Source organism: Pseudophryne corroboree, chromosome 2 (assembly GCF_028390025.1).
Source record: "Pseudophryne corroboree isolate aPseCor3 chromosome 2, aPseCor3.hap2, whole genome shotgun sequence".
NCBI lineage: Eukaryota > Metazoa > Chordata > Amphibia > Anura > Myobatrachidae > Pseudophryne > Pseudophryne corroboree.
In genome coordinates this window covers 1,053,765,636-1,053,788,939 of record NC_086445.1, presented here as the reverse complement: position 1 = coordinate 1,053,788,939, position 23,304 = coordinate 1,053,765,636, and the positions used below count along the sequence as shown (strand labels likewise).

The 23,304-nt window shown below is 51.5% G+C and overlaps 1 protein-coding gene across 2 annotated transcripts in view; it reads left to right on the top strand.

Annotated features, from left to right (window-relative positions):
• The window catches only part of TRAPPC10 (trafficking protein particle complex subunit 10), a 68,246-nt gene that overhangs the window by 11,989 nt on the left and 32,953 nt on the right, over window positions 1-23,304 (top strand). Inside the window, exons 4-10 of one of the 2 annotated variants that reach the window (XM_063956903.1) lie at window positions 4,913-5,427; window positions 17,451-17,592; window positions 19,850-20,008; window positions 21,746-21,954; window positions 22,036-22,136; window positions 22,324-22,441; window positions 23,017-23,187. In XM_063956903.1, coding sequence (XP_063812973.1) covers window positions 4,913-5,427; window positions 17,451-17,592; window positions 19,850-20,008; window positions 21,746-21,954; window positions 22,036-22,136; window positions 22,324-22,441; window positions 23,017-23,187 — 1,415 coding nt within the window. Of the gene's footprint in view, window positions 1-4,912; window positions 5,428-17,450; window positions 17,593-19,849; window positions 20,009-21,745; window positions 22,137-22,323; window positions 22,442-23,016; window positions 23,188-23,304 lie in introns of both variants that reach the window. The other variant, XM_063956904.1, reaches the window with a different exon arrangement.

Below are 23,304 nucleotides of genomic sequence, written 5' to 3'. Positions count from 1 at the left end.
TTTAATAGTATGCAAATTATAAATATTACATCAATGCATATTGGTTGCCATGGGCATCTTCTCCACTGGCTCACTTCTCCACACTTTTCACTGCTTAGTACATCTCCCCCCTGGTCCTGGTGATAGGAACGATGATCGTGACATAGTCCTGGTGATAGGATGGAGGATAATGACATGACCATAGAGATAAGATGGGAGAAATTGACATGGTCCTGGTGATAGGATGGAGGATTGGGACATGGTCCTGGTGATAGGATGAAGGATAGGGACATGGTCCTGGTGATAGGATGGAGGATTGGGACATAGTCCTGGTGATAGGAGATTGGGACATGGTCCTGGTGATAGGATGGAGTATTGGGACATGGTCCTGGTGATAGGATGGAGGATAGGGACAAGGTCCTGGTGATAGGATGGAGGATAGGGACATGGTCCTGGTGATAGGATGGAGGATAGGGACAAGGTCCTGGTGATAGGATGGAGGATAGGGACATGGTCCTGGTGATAGGATGGAGGATAGGGATATAATACTGGTGATAGGATGGAGGATAGGGATATGGTCCTGGTGATAGGATGGAGGATAGGGACATGGTCCTGGTGATAGGATGGAGGATAGGGACAAGGTCCTGGTGATAGGATGGAGGATAGGGACATGGTCCTGGTGATAGGATGGAGAATAGGGATATAATACTGGTGATAGGATGGAGGATAGGGATATGGTCCTGGTGATAGGATGGAGGATAGGGACATGGTCCTGGTGATAGGATGGAGGATAGGGACAAGGTCCTGGTGATAGGATGGAGGATAGTGACATGGTCCTGGTGATAGGATGGAGGATAGGGACATGGTCCTGGTGATAGGATGGAGGATAGGGACATGGTTCTGGTGATAGGATGGAGTATTGGGACATGGTCCTGGTGATAGGATGGAGGATAGGGACATGGTCCTGGTGATAGGATGGAGGATAGGGACATGGTCCTGGTGATAGGATGGAGGATAGGGACAAGGTGCTGGTGATAGGATGGAGGATAGGGACATGGTCCTGGTGATAGGATGGAGGATAGGGATATAATACTGGTGATAGGATGGAGGATAGGGATATGGTCCTGGTGATAATATGGAGGATTGGGACATGGTCCTGGTGATAGGATGGAGTATAGGGACATGGTCCTGGTGATAGGATGGAGGGTAGGGATATAATACTGGTGATAGGATGGAGGATAGGCACATGATTGACAGGAAGAGGGTGTTTGTGGGTGGCAACTAAACATTTTCAGGGAGTGGTTGGAAAAACGCAGGCGTGTCGATGCGTTTGCAGGGAGGGTTTCTGACGTCAATTTACGGTCCCGGGCAGGCTGAAGTGATCGCAGCAGCTGAGTAAGTCCTGGGCTGCACAGAGACTGCACAAGATCTGTTTGTCCAGCTCTGCTACACATGCGTTCGCACACTTGCACAGCTAAAATACACTCCCGTTATAGGTGGCGACTATCTGTTCGCAGCAGTGCAAAAATCGCCTGCTAGTGATCAAGTCTGAATTATGCCCATGGTTCCGGTGATAGGATTGATGATATGGACACGGTCCTGGTGATAGGATGGAGGATTGAGTTATGGTCCTGGTGATAGGATGGTGGAAAGGGAGATGGTCTTGGTGGTAGAATGGAGGATTGGGACATGGTTCTGCTGATAGGATGGAGGATAGGGACATGGTCCCGGGGATAGGATGGAGGATTGGGACATGGTCCTGGTGATAGGATGGAGGATTGGGACATGATCCTGGTGATAGGATGGAGGACAGGGACATGGTTCCAGTGATAGCATGGAGTATTGGGACATGGTCCTGGTGATAGGATGGAGGATAGGAACACGGTCCTGGTGATAGGATGGAGGATAGGAACACGGTCCTGGTAATGGGATGGAGGATAGGGACATGGTCCCGGGGATAGGATGGAGGATTGGGACATGATCCTGGTGATAGGATGGAGGATAGGGACATGGTCCTGGTGATAGGATGGAGTATTGGGACATGGTCCTGGTGATAGGATGGAGGATTGGGACATGATCCTGGTGATAGGATGGAGGATTGGGACATGATCCTGGTGATAGGATGGAGGATTGGGACATGATCCTGGTGATAGGATGGAGGACAGGGACATGGTTCCGGTGATAGCATGGAGGATAGGGACATGGTCCTGGTGATAGGATGGAGTATTGGGACATGGTCCTGGTGATAGGATGGAGGATTGGGACATGATCCTGGTGATAGGATGGAGGATTGGGACATGGTCCTGGTGATAGGATGGAGGATAGGGACATGGTCCTGGTGATAGGATGGAGGATAGGGACATGGTCCTGGTGATAGGATGGAGGATAGGGACAAGGTGCTGGTGATAGGATGGAGGATAGGGACATGGTCCTGGTGATAGGATGGAGGATAGGGATATGGTCCTGGTGATAGGATGGAGGATAGGGATATAATACTGGTGATAGGATGGAGGATAGGGATATGGTCCTGGTGATAGAATGGAGGATAGGGACATGGTCCTGGTGATAGGAGATTGGGACATGGTCCTGGTGATAGGATGGAGGATTGGGACATGGTCCTGGTGATAGGATGGAGGATAGGGACATGGTCCTGGTGATAGGATGGAGGTTAGGGACATGGTCCTGGTGATAGGATGGAGGATAGGGACAAAGTCCTGGTGATAGGATGGAGGATAGGGACATGGTCCTGGTGATAGGATGGAGGATAGGGATATAATACTGGTGATAGGATGGAGGATAGGGATATGGTCCTGGTGATAGTATGGAGGATTGGGACATGGTCCTGGTGATAGGATGGAGTATAGGGACATGGTCCTGGTGATAGGATGGAGGATAGGGATATAATACTGGTGATAGGATGGAGGATAGGCACATGATTGACAGGAAGAGGGTGTTTGTGGGTGGCAACTAAACATTTTCAGGGAGTGGTTGGAAAAACGCAGGCGTGTCGATGCGTTTGCAGGGAGGGTTCCTGACGTCAATTTACGGTCCCGGGCAGGCTGAAGTGGTCGCAGCAGCTGAGTAAGTCCTGGGCTGCACAGAGACTGCACAAGATCTGTTTGTCCAGCTCTGCTACACATGCGTTCGCACACTTGCACAGCTAAAATACACTCCCGTTATAGGTGGCGACTATCTGTTCGCAGCAGTGCAAAAATCGCCTGCTAGTGATCAAGTCTGAATTATGCCCATGGTTCCGGTGATAGGATTGATGATATGGACACGGTCCTGGTGATAGGATGGAGGATTGAGTTATGGTCCTGGTGATAAGGTGGTGGAAAGGGAGATGGTCTTGGTGGTAGAATGGAGGATTGGGACATGGTCCTGCTGATAGGATGGAGGATAGGGACATGGTCCCGGGGATAGGATGGAGGATTGGGACATGGTCCTGGTGATAGGATGGAGGATTGGGACATGATCCTGGTGATAGGATGGAGGATTGGGACATGATCCTGGTGATAGGATGGAGGACAGGGACATGGTTCCGGTGATAGCATGGAGGATAGGGACATGGTCCCGGTGATGGGATGGAGGATAGGGACATGGTCCCGGGGATAGGATGGAGGATTGGGACATGATCCTGGTGATAGGATGGAGGATAGGAACACGGTCCTGGTGATAGGATGGAGGATAGGGACATGGTCCCGGTGATGGGATGGAGGATTGGGACATGATCCTGGTGATAGGATGGAGGACAGGGACATGGTCCTGGTGATAGGATGGAGGATTGGGACATGGTCCTGGTGATAGGATGGAGGATTGGGACATGGTCCTGGTGATAGGATGGAGGACAGGGACATGGTTCCGGTGACAGCATGGAGGATAGGGACATGGTCCCGGTGATGGGATGGAGGATAGGGACATGGTCCCGGTGATGGGATGGAGGATAGGGACATGGTCCCGGGGATAGGATGGAGGATTGGGACATGGTCCTGGTGATAGGATGGAGGATTGGGACATGGTCCTGGTGATAGGATGGAGGATTGGGACATGGTCCTGGTGATAGGATGGAGGATTGGGACATGATCCTGGTGATAGGATGGAGGATTGGGACATGATCCTGGTGATAGGATGGAGGATAGGGACATGGTCCTGGTGATAGGATGGAGGATTGGGACATGGTCCTGGTGATAGGATGGAGGATAGGGACATGGTCCTGGTGATAGGATGGAGGATAGGGACATGGTCCCGGTGATGGGATGGAGTATTGGGACATGGTCCTGGTGATAGGATGGAGGATAGGAACACGGTCCTGGTGATAGGATGGAGGATAGGGACATGGTCCCGGTGATGGGATGGAGGATTGGGACATGATCCTGGTGATAGGATGGAGGACAGGGACATGGTCCCATGGATAGGATGGAGGATTGGGACATGGTCCTGGTGATAGGATGGAGGATTGGGACATGGTCCTGGTGATAGGATGGAGGATTGGGACATGATCCTGGTGATAGGATGGAGGATTGGGACATGATCCTGGTGATAGGATGGAGGACAGGGACATGGTTCCAGTGATAGCATGGAGGATAGGGACATGGTCCCGGTGATGGGATGGAGTATTGGGACATGGTCCTGGTGATAGGATGGAGGATAGGAACACGGTCCTGGTGATAGGATGGAGGATTGGGACATGATCCTGGTGATAGGATGGAGGATTGGGACATGATCCTGGTGATAGGATGGAGGATTGGGACATGATCCTGGTGATAGGATGGAGGACAGGGACATGGTTCCGGTGATAGCATGGAGGATAGGGACATGGTCCCGGTGATGGGATGGAGGATAGTGATATGACCCTGGAGATAGTGACATCACCCTGGCGCCAGGATCTGGACCTGTATTATTTTCATGTCTAACTCTCATGTCTCTTCCTCAGGGAATCACATTTGTCTCCCTTTCGGCTCAGTCGCTCAGTTGACCTCCCTACAGTTTGAGCCCCCCAATGCAGTCGTTCATGTTGGCGGAGCCCTGTGCATGGAACTGACTCTTCTCAGCCTGATGCCGGAGCCTTTTCACCTCGACCATCTCTCAGGACATTTCCATTATAGCCTGGACAAGAACAGTTATCGAAAGACTGCAGAGTGGCTGACCCGACACAAACCAGCAGGCGGTACGGTCTATTTCCAGCCTGAGGCACCTTTGGGTGTAAGAGGACCTCCACCTGCTCTAGAGCTGTCAGAGATGTATGAGAAAAGCCCCTCAGAAGGGGGACTGGTGAGCACAGGAGTGATCTGTAAAAACGTCCACATGTTACTGCGAGCTCAGGACTCTGCCACATCATCTCCTCTGGACCGACACTCCGGGGTCAACCTGGACGATGGCGCCCACACGCTGAGGTGCAGCAACGTCACGCTGCAGCCAGGGCTTAATCGCCTGACCTTCCACACGCAGGTACTACAGCTCTCCAGCACCATATTACCCAAGTACTCTCTGGTATTGTCTTTCAGAGTTTGGATTGCTGTGGTTGCATGTGAGCAGAGTGGGGTTTTATCTCTATGGAAGGGACAGAACATTACAGGTGTGTGGCGGCTATAGTCCTAGGTCATCACAGGTGTAGGGGCCTAGTCCTAGAGCATTACAGGTGAAGGGGGGCCTAGTCCTAGAGCATCACAGGTGAAGGGGGGCCTAGTCCTAGAGCATCACAGGTGAAGGGGGGCCTAGTCCTAGAGCATCACAGGTGTAGGGGGGCCTAGTCCTAGGACATCACAGGTGAAGGGGGGGCCTAGTCCTAGAGCATTACAGGTGAAGGGGGACCTAATCCTAGGGATGCATTAGAGATGAAGGTGGACCTACTTCTGGAGCATTACAGGTGTGTATGGGGGGGGGGGCATCATATGTGTGTGTGTGGTGGGGGGGGTCGCTTGTCCTAGAACATTACAGGGGGGGGGGGGGGGGTTTGTCCTAGAACATTGCAGGTAAAGGGAGACCTAGTCCTAGAGTGTTAAATATGTGAGGCTGCCTAGTCCTGGACCATCAGACAGAGAGGGTGTGCTCTTCCCCCCCTGGTATCCCCCCAGCACACTAAAAATTACCTGTAACCATACCTGAACCTATCTGGTAATATAAATTCAGAGAATTAGTTTACACATGTTTGCAAACGCATGTTTAGCTGCTGAGCCACTTCACGGCTTCTCTGATATCAGCAGTCCTAACACTACATAATAGCAGTGCCCACATAGGGCCATGTGTTTTGTCTACAGTAAGGCCTCATGATAAAGGCTATTATTAAAACACATCCAGACAGAGAGCTAACTTATCTGGGAGCCACCCCCAGGATCTCCCATTAGCACTACAAGGAACAGCATGCCTTCCAAATACTGCTCCCATTCAATGCCTTTCTCACACAAGCAGACAAACAGTGGCAGTTACTCTATCATACCTGGAGATAATTATAAATTATCTCCAGGAATGATCGAGCAACTGCCACTGTTTGTCTGCTAGTCCTGGAATATTACAAGTGGAGGTGGGTGTGGCCGGAGATCCCATCAGCCACATGGTTAATGGAGACTGCGGCACTTAAGGGGTTAGTCCTCAGTGCCCAGCGCCATTTTGATAGACAATGGGCGCCTGGCGCCACTTTTAACCAAGGCACTGGCTCTAGCCGCCATATTTAAAATTTTATAGGCGCCGTGTATTTAAAAATGTATTTTTACTACTGTGTTGCTCTGCCGCTATCTGGACGCTTTCAGTCGGCCGCGGCAGGGAATCGTTATAACCCGATGCATCGGGGAAGAGAGGGAGCTGCTGCAGCTGTGAGACTAGTCACGGATCTGCAAAGCTGTGTGTGCGCCGCCCCAGCATCAGAGCAGACAGGGGGGAGAGTGCCTCTCGGAGGGAGCCACGGCTGGCCAGAGTGTGCCGGCTCCCTTTGTGACAGGAGGACACACTGTGTTGGGTGCTGAGGTCCGGGAGCTATGCTCCTGGCGCCTCAGCGCTGCAGGGAGACAGAGAGTCGCGGTGGCCGGGACGAGTGTCCCGAGCTGCCGGGCTCCAGGAGGGAGCCGCTGCGTTGCTGCTGCCCGCTGGCCACATGCTGGGAGACCGGGGAAACCGGCTCCCAGTGTGCCAGCGAAGGGGGCTGTTGGGCCACAGGAAGGTGGGTGCGTCGCAGCCCAGATCACCTCCAAGGGCTGCAGCAAGGCACCAGAGTTATGTGCTGCACCAGGGAGGAGAGGGAGAGCCAGCCACCCCAGTGTCAGGCTGCAGGGTTAAGGGAGCCCAGCGCTGGGCACACACAACTAAAAGAACCTGGAGAAGGCATAAGGAAGTGCTAAACGCACCAGCCAATCAGCTTCAATATGTAAATTAACATTTAGGAGCTGATTGGCTGGTGCGTTTATCACCTTGCACTTATTACTGGTTTATCACTTCCTTATGCCGTCTCCATGCTTAATACATCTGCCCCAATGTACTTAACTGTATTACTATGTATTGTGTTGTGAAGCAGATCCCCCCCCCCCAGCTGCAGTGCCTGGGTATGTGGAGCCTCCAAGTATATGTAACAGAAATCTAAAGTGAATTTAACTGTAATTTAGAGGTACAAATGCAATTACTTGGTATTGTGTCCCAGGGGGAGAATCCAGGACTGTGCAGGCTGCTGGATTTCCCCAGTCCTTTTCCCCCAAAACGGAATGCCTTCCACTCTGGCCCTCCCGCATGAAGGGTGCATGGGGACAGCGAGGAGCAGCTCAGCTTTAAAACAAGCTGAGTATTTCCCTGGAGCTCCATAGGGATAACCCTCGGTGGGCAGGAAACCCTGACTTGGGATCTAGGCTGCCCAGCTCTGGAGCTCAAATCCAGGCTTGAGATGGTGAGCTGGGTCCCCGGGCAGATTCCTGGAAGTAGTTCAGGCGGGAAAACTTCCCCCAGCCTAGACTGAATGACTCCAGGGAGGGAACCAACACTCCAGGGGGGTTGGTCAAATGAGGTGACCACTCCCTACTGTCCGTAGAGAACAATGTTAAAGGTGAGGATGCCTTGTGCATGCCCCGCCCATGATTGTACAGTGATTGGTTGGGAACAACAGGGTGCGCTTACCCCCTGTGGTATTGTGTATTGGAGTAAGATGAAAGGAGGGCAGCTGCCCTGTGTAAGTGTGTATTATACCAGTTGCCCCTAGAAATAGGGGAAAAGTTTTTTTAGAACTATTTGAGCAAATAAACATCTTTTGCCTCAAGACGACCGCTTCATCTTGTGACCTGCAGGGCTATGCCAAATATAGCTCCGTTCTCTGGCTGTTTTGGGTAACGCCCAGCGTCTCCAAGCTCTGCCTCCCGCCAGCTACTGTCTCGTGTTTCGGCACACAGGTGTTGTAAGACAGCGTCTCGACGCATACAGAGCAGAACCATGGTTCCAGACGCCATGGGAAGGAGGAGTCTGGTGGTGGCAGCATAGTACCTGCTCACTGCGCAGTGGGTGGAGTCAGTAACAGGCGGTTACTGATGGTAAGCGGGAATCCCCTAATTGACTTAAACTCCATTCGGTGACGGTGGGACGCGAGGTGGTGAGGGCTTTCGGAAACCGTCAGGTCACAGTGGGCCTAGTCCTGGAGCATTGGGGGTGTGGGGGCCCTAGTCCTAGAACATTACATGGTTGGCTGTCCAACTCCTAGAACATTACAGAGGTGGGCAGCCCTAGTCTTAGGACATTACAGGTGTGGGGAGCCTAGACCTAGAACATTACTGTTGTGTGGTTCTTGGAGCAATATTTCAAATACATCTCATGAACAACTTTATTCCACTAACTGAAACTAATACAAAAATGCTGATTTACTGATACATTTATTTAACTTCCTCCCACTACAGGATATACAGGTGCGTCCCCATATTCCTTCCCCTCAGTGGGGATATAATGGTACCCCCCCATATTCTTTCCTCCCGTTGGTGGATATCTACTGGTGCACCCACATATTCTGTCCTGTTGGTGGGCATATACTGGTGTGCCCCATATTCCTGCCTTTTGGTGGAATATACATATGCACTCCAATATTCCATCCTCCTGTTGGTGGAATATACAGATGCACCACAATATTTCTTCCTGTTGGGGATATACCATTGCTCCCCCCCCATATTCTTTCTTCCCATTGGTGGGTATATACTGGAGCGCCCCCATATTTTTTCCTTACATTGGTGGGTATATACCTCTGCACCAGCCATATTCCTTCCTGTTGGTGGGGAGATATCTTTGTTACCCATATTCCTGCCTCCCAATAGCAGGATATAACAGTGTGCCTCCTGTTTTATTTCCCCCTACTGACATGCACCTAACATGCACTTTCCCTCTATCCTGAACAGTCTCCCAGTTCCTGCCGCTGAAAAACATCCCCACAGCATGATGCTGCCACCACCATGCTTCACTGTAGGGATGGTATTGGCCTGGTGATGAACGGTGCCTGGTGTCCTCCAAACATGACGCCTGGCATTCACACCAAAGAGTTCAATCTTTGTCTCATCAGACCAGAGAGTTTTGTTTCTCATGGTCTGAGAGTCCTTCAGGTGCATTTTGGCAAACTCCAGGCGGGCTGCCATGTGCTTTTTACTAAGGAGTGGCTTCCGTCTGCTTGTCCTTCTGGAAGGTTCTCCTCTCTCCACAGAGGAATGCTGTAGCTCTGACAGAGAGACCATTGGGTTCTTGGTCACCTCCCTGACTAGGGCCCTTCTCCCCCGATCGCTCCGTTTAGACGGCCGGCCAGCTCTAGGAAGAGTCCTGGTGGTTCCGAACTTCTTCCATTTATGGATGATGGAGGCCACTGTGCTCATTGGGACCTTCAAATCAGCAGATATTTTTCTATACCCTTCCCCAGATTTGTGCCTCGAGACAATCCTGTCTCGGAGGTCTACAGACAATTCCTTTGACTTCATGCTTGGTTCGTGCTCAGACATGCACTGTCAAGTGTGGGACCTTATATAGACAGGTGTGCGCCTTTCCAAATCATGTCCAATCACCTGAATTTACCACAGGTGGACTCCAATTAAGCTGTAGGAACATCTCAAAGATGATCAGTGGAAAAAGAAAGAACCTAGGCACAATTTTGAGCTTCATGGCAAAGGCTGTGAATACTTATGTACATGTGATTTCTTAAGGTGCATACACACGGAGCGATTTTGACTGAACGATTTACCTTGAACTGGCAGTAGGTGATTTTGACTAACCCATTTAAATGTGGGGATGCTTTTACTTTTCCAGCGACATAATGAAAATTGACTTGCCTGCACAGTCTATTTATCCCAGCGATAGCGGCCTGGCAGGGATGCGCATCGCTATCGCTCGCTGTGTACACACGGAGCGATGCGCACTAAGTTTCTTAGCGATTTTGACTATATAGTCACCATCACAAGTCATATCGCTCCGTATGTACACACCTTTAGTTTTTTATTTTTAATAAATTTACAAAAATGTCAAAAACACTTTCCACGTTGTCATTATGGGGTATTTGTGTGCAGAATTTTGATGGAAAAACAGGATTTTGATACCTACCGGTAAATCCGTTTCTCCTAGTCCGTAGAGAATGCTGGGGACGACATCAAGACCATGGGGTATAGACGGGATCCACAGGAGACATGGGCACTCTAAAGACTTTTCATTGGGTGTGAACTGGCTCCTCCCTCTATGCCCCTCCTCCAGACCTCAGTTGTAGGAACTGTGCCCAGGGAGACTGACATTTCGAGGAAAGGAATTACTTAACTAGTGATCAGATATCTACAAACTCACACGCTCAACCAGGCCGCACACATGGCATTCAACATACATGCCAACAGGCATGAACCAATTGCAGCAACATGCTGAAAACTAAGATAACACAACTTGTGTAACTCTAATAACTAAACTGCAGGTAAAGTACATACTGGGACGGGCGCCCAGCATCCTCTACGGACTAAGAGAAAAGGATTTACCAGTAGGTATCAAAATCCTGTTTTCTCATACATCCTTTAGGATGCTGGGGACGACATCAAGACCATGGGGTCTATACCAAAGCTCCAGTACGGGCGAGAGAGTACGGCTGACCCTGCAGCACCGATTGACCAAACTTTAGGTCCTCATCGGCCACTTGTAGAACTTAGCAAATGTGTTTGACCCTGACCAAGTCGCTGCTCGGCAAAGTTGTAATGCCGAGACCCCCCGGGCAGCCGCCCAGGATGAACCCACCTTCCTAGTGGAGTGGGCCTTTACCGACGTTGATAATGGCAATCCAGCCGTAGTATGAGTTTGCTGAATCGAATTTCTAATCCAGCGTGCAATAGTCTGCTTGGAAGCAGGACACCCAATCTTGTTGTGAGCATACAGGACAAACAGAGCCTCTGTTTTCTGTATACGAGCCGTTCTAGCAAAATAGGTTTTCAAAGCTCTAACCACATCTAGAGATTTTGAATCAGTGAATGTGTCAGTAACTACTGGCACAATAGGTTGGTTTATGTGGAAAGATGAAACCACCTTCGGAAGAAAATGTTGTTGAGTCCTCAACTCTGCCCTATCTTCATGGAAAATCAGGTGAGGGCTCTTGTGAACAAGGCCCCCCAATTCAGACACCCGTCTTGCAGATGCCAAAGCCAAAAGCATCACCACTTTCGAAGTGAGAAACTTCAACTCTATCTTTTGTAGAGGCTCAAACCAATCCGATTGAAGGAACTGCAATACCACGTTATGGTCCCATGGTGCCACTGGAGGCACGAATGGAGGCTGGATGTGCAGAACCCCTTTCACGAAGGTCTGAACCTCTGGAAAAGAGGCCAGTTGTTTTTGGAAAAACACTGACAAGGCCGAAATCTGAACCTTGATTGATCCCAATCGGAGGCCCGCCTCCACACCATCCTGCAAAAAATGGAGGAAACGCCCTGAGTGAAACTCTTCCGTAAGAGCTTTCTTGGATTCACACCAAGACACATATTTTCTCCAAATACGGTGGTAATGTTTCAACGTTACTCCCTTTCTGGCCTGAATAATGGTGGGGATGACTTTCTTTGGAATACCCTTACTGGCTAGGATACGGCGCTCAACAGCCATGCCGTCAAATGTAGCCGCGGTAAGTCTTAGTACACACACGGCCCCTGCTGCAGCAGGTCCTCGCGAGGAGGAAGAGGCCGAGGATCCTCTGAGTAACTGCTGAAGATCTCGGTACCAAGCCCTCCTTGGCCAGTCTGGGGCAATTAAGATTGCTTGAACCCTTGTTCTTCTTATGATCCTGAGTACCTTTGGGATCAGCGGAAGTGGAGGGAAGGACATACACTGACGGGAAAACCCACTGGGTCACTAGCACATCCACTGCTACTGCTTGAGGGTCTCTCAACCTGGAACAGTATCTCTGAAGCTTCTTGTTGAGGCGAGACACCATCATGTCTACTTGAGGAACTCCCCAAAGACTTGTCACCTTTGCGAAGACTTCTTGGTGGAGGCCCCACTCTCCTGGATGGAGATCGTGTCTGCTGAGGAAGTCTGCTTCCCAGTTGTCTACTACCGGAATGAATATTGCCGACAGAGCTTGTAGATGTTTGTCTGCCCAGCGGAGGATCTTTGTCGACTCTGCCATTGCCGCTCTGCTTTTCGTTCCGGCCTGCCTGTTTATGTACGCGACTGCTGTTACATTGTCCGTCTGGATCTGTACGGGGCGGTTTTGAAGAAGATGTACCGCTTGTTGAAGGCCGTTGTAAATGGCTCTTAGCTCCAGTACGTTTATGTGAAGGCAGGCTTCCTGATGTGACCAATGTCCTTTGGAAGTTTTCTCCCTGAGAGACTGCTCCCCAGCCTCGGAGACTCGCATCCGTGGTTACCAGGACCCAGTCTTGAATCCCGAACCTGTGTCCCTCTAGTAGGTGAGAGCTGTGTAACCACCACATGAGCGAAATCCTGGTTTTTGATGACAGGATTATCTTTTGGTGCATGTGTAGGTGTGACCCCGACCACTTGTCCAACAGGTCCCACTGGAATACTCTGGCATGGAACCTGCCAAATTGTATGGCCTTGTAGGCCGCCACCATCTTCCCAAACAACCAAATGCACTGATGTATCGACACACTCGACGGCTTCAATATCTGTTTTACCATTTTCTGGATTTCCAGAGCCTTTTCCACCGGAAGAAATACTCTCTGAACTTCTGTGTCCAGAATAATCCAGAGGAAAGACAACCTTGTCGTCTGTTCCAATTGTGACTTTGGGTAATTTATGATCCACCCGTGTTGTTGGAGTATTGACAGAGAGAGTGATATGTTTTGTAACAACTGCTTCCTGGATCTCGCCTTTATCAGGAGATCGTCCAGATAAGGAATTATATTGACTCCTTTCTGACGAAGGAGGACCATCATCTCCGCCATCACCCTGGTGAATACCCTCGGCGCTGTGGAGAGGCCAAAGAGTAACGTCTGGAATTGGTAATGGCAATCCTGAACCGCGAATCTCAGATAAGCCTGGTGAGGAGGATAAATGGGAACATGCAGGTAAGCATCCTTTATGTCCACCGACTCCAAGTAGTCCCCCTCCTCCAGACTGGCAATCACCGCTCGAAGTGATTCCATCTTGAACTTGAACCTTTTCAGATAACCATTCAGATCCTTTAGATTTAGGATCGGTCTGACCGAGCTGTCCGGCTTCGGAACAACAAAGAGGCTTGAATAAAAACCCAGCCCTTGTTGTGACAACGGTACCAGGACTATGACCTGGTCTTGACATAACTTTTGGATTGCCACTGTTACTGCTTCTCTTTCTGGCGGAGAAACTGGCAAGGTCGATTTGAAAAATCGGCATGGGGGAACGTCTTGATACTCCAGTTTGTATCCCTGGGATACTATTTGCAACACCTAGGGATCCAGGCCAGACAGAATCCAACCTTGGCTGAAGAGTCTGAGACATGCCCCCACCCGAGCGGCCTCCCGCAAGGGAGCTCCAGCGTCATGCTGAGGATTTGGCAGAAGTAGGGGTAGACTTCTGCTCTTGGGAACCTGGAGCCGCTGTGGGCTTCTTTCCCCTTCCCCTACCTGCAAAGAAGGGGGAACCTCTCGTCTTTTTGTATTTATTGGGTCTTTTTTGCCGGTGCAGGCGCAGAGGGCAAAAATGTTGACTTACCTGCAGTAGCCGCCGAGACTAACGCATCCAGGCCATCGCCAAATAAGGCCTCACCTTTATATGGGAGAGCCTCCATGTTTCTTTTGGAATCTGCATCCGTGTTCCACTGGCGAATCCACAGCGCCCGCCTAACCGATACTGCCATGGTAGCTGCTTGTGAACTCGAGTCCAATATCTTTCATTACTTCCAGCATGTAGGCGGCAGCGTCCTTGATATTCCTTAACTTAAGGAGTATCTCATCTTTATCAATTGTGTCCATTTCTGATGACACGCTTTCTGACCATTTTTCAATAGCGCGACACCCATGCGCAGGCAATAGTGGGCCTGATCAGTGTACCATTGGTAACATAAATGGATTTCAATGTCGTTTCCATTTTGCGGTTGGCCGGCTCTTTAAGAGAAGCTGTGCTAGGAGCAGGGAGAATTACCTTCTTTGTCAACCTGGAAAGTGCACTGTCTAACACAGGGGGTGACTCACATTTTTTTCTGTCCTCAGCCGGGAAAGGGTAAGCTATCTGAATCCTTTTGGGAATACAGGTTGAGTATCCCATATCCAAATATTCCGAAATACGGAATATTCCGAAATACGGACTTTTTTGAGTGAGAGTGAGATAGTGAAACCTTTGTTTTTGATGGCTCAATGTACACAAACTTTGTTTAATACTAAAAGTTATTACAAATATTGTATTAAATGACCTTCAGGCTGTGTGTATAAGGTGTATATGAAACATAAATTAATTGTGTGAATGTAGACACACTTTGTTTAATGCACAAAGTTACAAAAAATATTGGCTAAAATGACCTTCAGGCTGTGTGTATAAGGTGTATATGTAACATAAATGTATTCTGTGCTTAGACTTGGGTCCCATCACCATGTTATCTCATTATGGTATGCAGTTATTCCAAAATACGGAAAAATCCGATATCCAAAATACCTCTGGTCCCAAGCGTTTTGGATAAGGGATACTCAACCTGTACGAAATTTCTTATCAGGATTCACCCACATCCCTTCAAACAGAGCAATTTAGTTTGTGTGAAGGAGGGAACGTGACTTTGGATTTCTTTTGCTTACATAAATAAGCCTTCTCCTGAGGTACAGGAGTGGTTTCTGTAACCTCCAATACGTCCCTTATAGCCACAATCATATATTGTATACTTTTTGCCAATTTATGATCTACCTCTCTGGAATCACTATCGTCGACACAAGAATCAGAGTCCGTGTCGGTATCAGTGTTTACAACATTTGCAAATGGTCTCTTATGTGACCCAGAGGGGCCGCCCGCATAAGGAATAACAGCATCCTGAAAAATCACATCTTCCACAGATTTTCTCCAGCATGCAGCCTTAGATTCAGACTTATCTAATCTACGGTTAATCAGATGCATACTGTCACGTAGCTCTTTCACCCATGCAGGCTCTTGGTGTGCCGGTAGCGCCACCACATTACAACTCTGTGTCCCTAAAATGGTTTCCTCCGGGGAGGAACTCCCTGCCTCAGCCATGCCTCACACGTGTACAGCACACTCACTGACACACCGGGACTTATTTGGGGACAGACCCACAGTAAAATCTGTCAGAGGGACACAGGATAGGAGCAGCCAGTTCACAATCCCAGCGCCAGTATTTCCTGTGAACACAGTATGCCCACAGCCCAAAAAGCTCTTTAAAATAGTAATATACACTATCAAATGCACCACAATCGCTTTGTGCCCCCCTTAATAGCACCCTGTACTTGTCAGAAGTGGAGGAGAGGACCAGCGTGTTCTCTGCAGCCTGAGGAGAGAGAGAAAATGGCGCTGAGTAGTGTGCTGTTTGCCTGAGGAAGAAACTCCGCCCCCGCAATGGCGCATCCTTACACTCATATATACACTGTAATATTTATACTGGCGGGGGTAGGGCTGTGCCAGCGGCAACTTATGCCCCCTTTAAGCCAGTTTGAGGTATTTTTATTGCTGCCCAGGGCGCCTCCCGCTCCCTGCACCCTGCAGTGCCTGTGTGTGTGGGCAGCAATGGCGCGCTGCGCTCCCGCCAGCCGCGCCGCACCTCAGCCGTCACTTACTTGATAGAAGATCATTCTTCTTATACTCACCTATCTTCTGACTTCTGGCTCTGTGAGGGGGGTGACGGCGTGCTGTGGGAGTGAGCATCTAGACACGGTTAGTGTTCAGTTCCCTTCAGGAGCTAATGGTGTCCTGTCAGCCAGAAACAGAGCCATGAAACTCTTCAGGAAGTTGGTTCCTACTTCTGCCCCCTCAGTCCCATGAAACAGGGAGTCTGATACCAGCAGATCTCCCTGAAAATAAAAAACCTAACATAAGTATTTTCAGAGAAACTCAGTAGAGCTTCTCAGAGTGCATCCAGTCTGCCTGGGCACATTTCTAAAACTGAGGTCTGGAGGAGGGGCATAGGGGGAGGAGCCAGTTCACACCCAATGAAAAGTCTTAAGAGTGCCTATGGCTCCTGCGGAACCGTCTATACCCCATGGTCATAAAGTGGACCCCAGCATCCTCTAGGACGTATGAGAAAATGAATTTATCATTTTGGAATAAGGCTGTAACAAAATGTGGAAAAAGTGAAGCGCTGTGAATACTTTCCGGATGCACTGTATACAGATGTAGCCATGCTCCTCTTTGCTGCGATGATGGCTTGCTGCATGGCATGCTGGGACTATTCGCAGCCGGCAATCTCTCCCCAGTGGCAGGATATACTGGTGCGCCTCCTGGTGTGGTATACCATTATGGGATGGAACAATGCACCCCCTTCTCAATCCTTATCTCCGGCTGCCTCCTCCTATTAACCCCTCCTGGACACTGCTGCTCGTCTCATTCCCCACTGCGTTGGCTTTTCCCCTCTGGAACCTGCTCACCATCCCACTCAGAAACCAGCTCAAGCCCCTGACTGTAACAAAGCACCCTAGTACGTCTTTACCTAATGTGTGTCCACACTCTTCCTCCGATTATTACTACCTCCACTCACCTTGGGTACCTCCTCTTGGGCTCACCTCAGGATTTCACTGCACCAATCCTCTGGAACTTACTGTCCGTGTCCTTCGCTTCTCCCCTGTTCACCCCTCCTCTCAGCGTGTGAGCTGTCGCTTGTCTAATCTCTGAGTGCTCGCCCTGTAACGAGCCCCCACGTGCCTGTCAGATACAGCGAGTTACCCTACCATCGTCTGTATGTCCGCTTACGTGATCATTGATATGTCTGTTTCTCTGTTACTATTCCCTGAAAAGCCCTGTGGGCACTAAATAGGCCTTAGAGATAAAAGATAATAAGGTAATATGCAGTGAATTGGCTTGTGTAAGATCCTGTGTCCGCAGTGTTCTCAGATTGCTTCCTCTGCCCTTTTGTCTCTGTTCAGGCTCAGGATCCCGGCACTTACACCTTGCGCCAGCTTGCTGCATCTTTCAGAGATGTTCAACTACTGCTGCCCCATGTGTACCCAATTGTGCAATACGATGTTTACTCTCAGGAGCCGCAGCTGAAGGTGGAGCCGCTGTCTGGTGAGTGATATTGGTGGAGCTGATGTGCGGTGGGTGATATTGGTGGAGCCGCTGAGCAGTGGGTGATATTGGTGAAGCTGATGTGCGGTTGGTGATATTAGTGGGGCCGCTGTCTGGTGGGTGATATTGGTGGAGCCGCTGTCTGGTGAGTGATATTGTTGGAGCTGCCGCTGAGTGGTCAGTGATATTGGTGGAGCTGATGTGCGGTTGGTGATATTGGTGGAGCCGCTGAGTGGTCAGTGATATTGGTGGAGCTGATGTGCGGTGGGAGATATTGGTGGAGCCGCTGAGCGGTGGGTGATATTGGTGGAGCCGCTGAGCGGTGGGTGATATTGGTGGAGCCGCTGAGTGGTGAGTGATATTGGTGGAGCTGATGAGTGGTGGGTGATATTGGTGGAGCCGCTGAGCGGTGGGTGATATTGGTGGAGCCGCTGAGTGGTCAGTGATATTGGTGGAGCTGATGTGCAGTGGGTGATATTGGTGGAGCCGCTGAGCGGTGGGTGATATTGGTGGAGCCGCTGAGCGGTGGGTGATATTGGTGGAGCCGCTGAGTGGTGATTGATATTGGTGGAGCTGATGTGCGGTGGGTGATATTGTTGGCGCCACTGAGCGGTCAGTGATATTGGTGGAGCCGCTGAGCGGTGGGTGATATTGGTGGAGCCACTGAGCGGTCAGTGATATTGGTGGAGCCACTGAGCGGTGGGTGATATTGGTGGCGCCACTGAGCGGTCAGTGATATTGGTGGAGCCGCTGAGCGGTGGGTGATATTGGTGGAGCCGCTGAGCGGTCAGTGATATTGGTGGAGCCACTGAGTGGTGAGTGATATTGGTGGAGCCGCTGAGTGGTGAGTGATATTGGTGGAGCCACTGAGTGGTGAGTGATATTGGTGGAGCTGATGTGCGGTGGGTGATATTGGTGGAGCCGCTGAGTGGTGAGTGATATTGGTGGAGCCGCTGAGTGGTGAGTGATATTGGTGGAGCCGCTGAGTGGTGAGTGATATTGGTGGAGCCGCTGAGTGGTGAGTGATATTGGTGGAGCCGCTGAGCGGTCAGTGATATTGGTGGAGCCACTGAGTGGTGAGTGATATTGGTGGAGCCGCTGAGTGGTGAGTGATATTGGTGGAGCCGCTGAGTGGTGAGTGATATTGGTGGAGCCGCTGAGTGGTGAGTGATATTGGTGGAGCCGCTGAGTGGTGAGTGATATTGGTGGAGCTGATGTGCGGTGGGTGATATTGGTGGAGCCGCCGAGTGGTGAGTGATATTGGTGGAGCCGCTGAGTGGTGAGTGATATTGGTGGAGCCACTGAGCGGTGGGTGATATTGGTGGAGCCGCTGAGCGGTGAGTGATATTGGTGGAGCCACTGAGTGGTGAGTGATATTGGTGGAGCCGCTGAGTGGTGAGTGATATTGGTGGAGCTGATGTGCGGTGGGTGATATTGGTGGAGCCGCTGAGCGGTCAGTGATATTGGTGGAGCCGCTGAGCGGTCAGTGATATTGGTGGAGCCACTGAGTGGTGAGTGATATTGGTGGAGCCGCTGAGTGGTGAGTGATATTGGTGGAGCTGATGTGCGGTGGGTGATATTGGTGGAGCCGCTGAGTGGTGAGTGATATTGGTGGAGCTGCTGAGCGGTGGGTGATATTGGTGGAGCCGCTGAGCGGTGGGTGATATTGGTGGAGCCGCTGAGCGGTGGGTGATATTGGTGGAGCCGCTGAGCGGTGGGTGATATTGGTGGAGCCGCTGAGCGGTGGGTGATATTAGTGGAGCCGCTGAGCGGTCAGTGATATTGGTGGAGCCGCTGAGCGGTGGGTGATATTGGTGGAGCTGGTGAGTGATATTGGTGGAGCTGGTGAGTGATATTGGTGGAGCCACTGAGCGGTGGGTGATATTGGTGGAGCCGCTGAGCGGTGGGTGATATTGGTGGAGCCGCTGAGCGGTGGGTGATATTGGTGGAGCCGCTGAGCGGAGTGATGGTCAGGGAAGGAATGCACCGTTTGCTCCTATAACCCCTTAGTGTGTGTAGGAGTCTCAGGAGGACATGGACTACATTGGGGTCAGTGTGTAGTGTGCAGTCCTGAGCAGAGACATGACACGGCATACATCCGGTTTCTCTCAGGATACTGTGCCGATGCGTTGTCCTTACTCTGATACTTTGGAGTAGTTTGGGCAGCGGCACCTGTACATGGCAGCACTTTTGTGGCAGGATGCGGCTTTTCCATATGTCAGTAACTTACTAACTCATTTCCTCGTCACTTTTGCAGAATGCCTCCTGGCTGGGGTTCCACAGAAGTTAAAGTTTACAGTGACAACTGGACATTATCTCGTGAAACCGGGCGACACCCTACAGCTGAATAATGCTGACACTATGCCCATTATTGCTGGGCCGGACGCTGCGGCATCCATCTACCGGAACAGCCGTGGTGAGCGCAGTAGCCCTGTCTGGGTCTCCCCTCATCCCTCCCCCTCTGTGTGATCCGGAAATCCTCTCTTCCCCGTAGCCAATCAGGAATCCTGCTTAGTCATGCCGCCCGTCCATTACTGTCTGATGTAGGATAAATGCCCCTGATCCCTCTGTGTACAGTCCCTATGGTAGGGCCCCGTGTCTCTCCTGGACGCCCCCGTTCCCTCTGTGTACAGTCCCTATGGTAGGGCCCCGTGTCTCTCCTAGACGCCCCCGTTCCCTCTGTGTACAGTCCCTATGGTAGGGCCCCGTGTCTCTCCTAGACGCCCCTGATCCCTCTGTGTACAGTCCCTCCTGCCAGTCCCTGTGGTAGGGCCCCGTGTCTTTCCTAGACGCCCCTGATCCCTCTGTGTACAGTCCCTATGGTAGGGCCCCGTGTCTCTCCTAGACGCCCCTGATCCCGCTGTGTACAGTCCCTCCTGCCAGTCTCTGTGGTAGGGCCCCGTGTCTCTCCTAGACGCACTCGATCCCACTGTGTACAGTCCCTCCTGCCAGTCCCTGTGTTAGGGCCCCGTGTCTCTCCTAGACGCCCCGATCCCTCTGTGTACAGTCCCTCCTGCCAGTCTCTGTGGTAGGGCCCCGTGTCTCTCCTAGACGCCCCCGATCCCTCTGTGTACAGTCCCTATGGTAGGGCCCCGTGTCTCTCCTAGACGCCCCTGATCCCTCTGTGTACAGTCCCTATGGTAGGGCCCGTGTCTCTCCTAGACGCCCCCGATCCCTCTGTATACAGTCCCTCCTGCCAGGCTCTGTGGTAGGGCCCCGTGTCTCTCCTAGACGCACTCGATCCCTCTGTGTACAGTCCCTCCTGCCAGTCCCTGTGTTAGGGCCCAGTGTCTCTCCTAGACGCCCCCGATCCCTCTGTGTACAGTCCCTCCTGCCAGGCTCTGTGGTAGGGCCCCGTGTCTTTCCTAGACGCCCCTGATCCCTCTGTGTACAGTCCCTATGGTAGGGCCCCGTGTCTCTCCTAGACGCCCCTGATCCCTCTGTGTACAGTCCCTATGGTAGGGCCCCGTGTCTCTCCTAGACGCCCCCGATCCCTCTGTGTACAGTCCCTCCTGCCAGGCTCTGTGGTAGGGCCCCGTGTCTCTCCTAGACGCCCCCGATCCCTCTGTGTACAGTCCCTATGGTAGGGCCCAGTTACTCTCCTAGACGCCCCCGTACCCTCTGTGTACAGTCCCTGTGTTAGGGCCCCGTGTCTCTCCTAGACGCCCCCGATCCCTCTGTGTACAGTCCCTGTGGTAGGGCCCCGTGTCTCTCCTAGACGCACCCGTACCCTCTGTGTACAGTCCCTCCTGCCAGTCCCTGTGGTAGGGCCCCGTGTCTCTCCTAGACGCCCCCGATCCCTCTGTGTACAGTCCCTATGGTAGGGCCCCGTGTCTCTCCTAGACGCCCCCGTTCCCTCTGTGTACAGTCCCTGTGGTAGGGCCCCGTGTCTCTCCTAGACGCCCCCGTACCCTCTGTGTACAGTCCCTCCTGCCAGTCCCTGTGTTAGGGCCCCGTGTCTCTCCTAGACGCACCTGATCCCTCTGTGTACAGTCCCTGTGGTAGGGCCCCGTGTCTATCCTAGACGCCCCCGATCCCTCTGTGTACAGTCTCTGTGTTAGGGCCCTGTGTCTCTCCTAGACGCCCCCGATCCCTCTGTGTACAGTCCCTCCTGCCAGTCCCTGTACCCTGATGTTGATTTTCTTGTTTATAGGTGAAGCTTCTGTCGGTGCTCTGAGCATCCATCGCTCGGATAAAGTGACCAGCATCTCTCTGCCCCCGGTCCCTGCGTACCATCTCATGGAGTTTGAGTTGGACGTCCTGTCTCTGTTACCGGAAGGAGGCCAGTTAGTGAATGGGGAGGTTCCTTGGAGGGTAAAGGAGACGCAGGACTCCCACAGCGGTAGCATCATGGAGCAGAGGGTGGGTGGCCAGTGTCACAGGAGACCATGCTGCCCGTGTATAGACCTCCGGTCATTGCTGACTTCTGTTTTCTGTCTGCAGGTCTCCGTGGAATGTCCGTGGTCCATTTATTCCACCATCATCAGTCTGAGTTTCCACCTACCTCTGAGAGCTCAGCACACATTGCTGTCCTCCGGTACAAGGTGACCGTCACTAAAGCGCTGTATATGGCGGAGCCTTACTGCCTGCCCTGTGCCCCAATCTCCTCCCATACCTCCGTCACCTGGTCCTCTGCCAGTGTTTCCTGTCTGTAATATAATAATGGGTGTAGTGGACGCTGGTGTCGCGCTGTGCGGCTTATGTTACAATTCTCTTCTCCATCCCTCCTAGGAAATACATCCAGGTCTGTGTGGAGAACACCTGCGACTTTACTTTCCAGCTGTCTGGCAGCGGCCTCACGTCCTCCCAAGAGCTGCAGTTCCGCCCCTTGCACTCCGCAGATAGCCAGGTAACGCCCGCACTGCGCCATACGTCGGAGGCGTGCGCGTTACTTCTCTGTACAGTCTATGTGTAAGCAGGGGTACACGCGGGGCCGGGGAAGGCTCAAGAATCTGTGGTGTAATGAGAGGATATCACCCTGGGATAAGAGCGACAGGCTGTGGGGGCGCCGGCGGATTGTATATGATATTGTATATTATTATACATTGGTCTCTGTTACTGTCAGCCAGGCGGTGGCTCAGGAGCTTCCCAGAATACATGGTGCTCTTCTGTATGTATATGGTTATACTGCGCAGCGGAGGAAGGTCGGTATTGTGCGCAATCTGTAGTAGAGTGTCGCCCCAGCGTTCAGCTTTATATAACGCTCATGCTCTGACACCAGCTACATAGAGGAGAGAGAAGATTACCCCACACCTACCCTACTTACCCCACGTCTCCTGACAGCAGCTTCCCATTCCTTCTCACCTGCCCTGTGTCCTGTCATCAGCCCTGAGCGTGCCCTGGAATCCCGGCGTGTCGTTTTCATCATCCTGCAGGACTGTTCTCCGTCTCTGTGTGTGAATAACCTTGTCCTGTTTTACACAGGATATCCAGAGCCGGCAGTGTCTGTTCTACGTCTGGGAGGTGACGTGGCGACAAGGCCTCCCTGCATCGCTTCCCTGCAACTTCTCCGTCCACTTCTACCCGTTACCTCTACCGCAGACCTGTAGCCACATGCAGCCCTTCACCTACTGCTTTCACCTGGAACACTTCTATGTGAGTAGCTGTCCTGTGTCCTAGAGCCGGCCTCTCCTCCGTGTGCCTACATCTGTTATAGAGGCACTGTGTATACACACGTCTACATCTGTTATAGGGGCACTGTGTATACACACG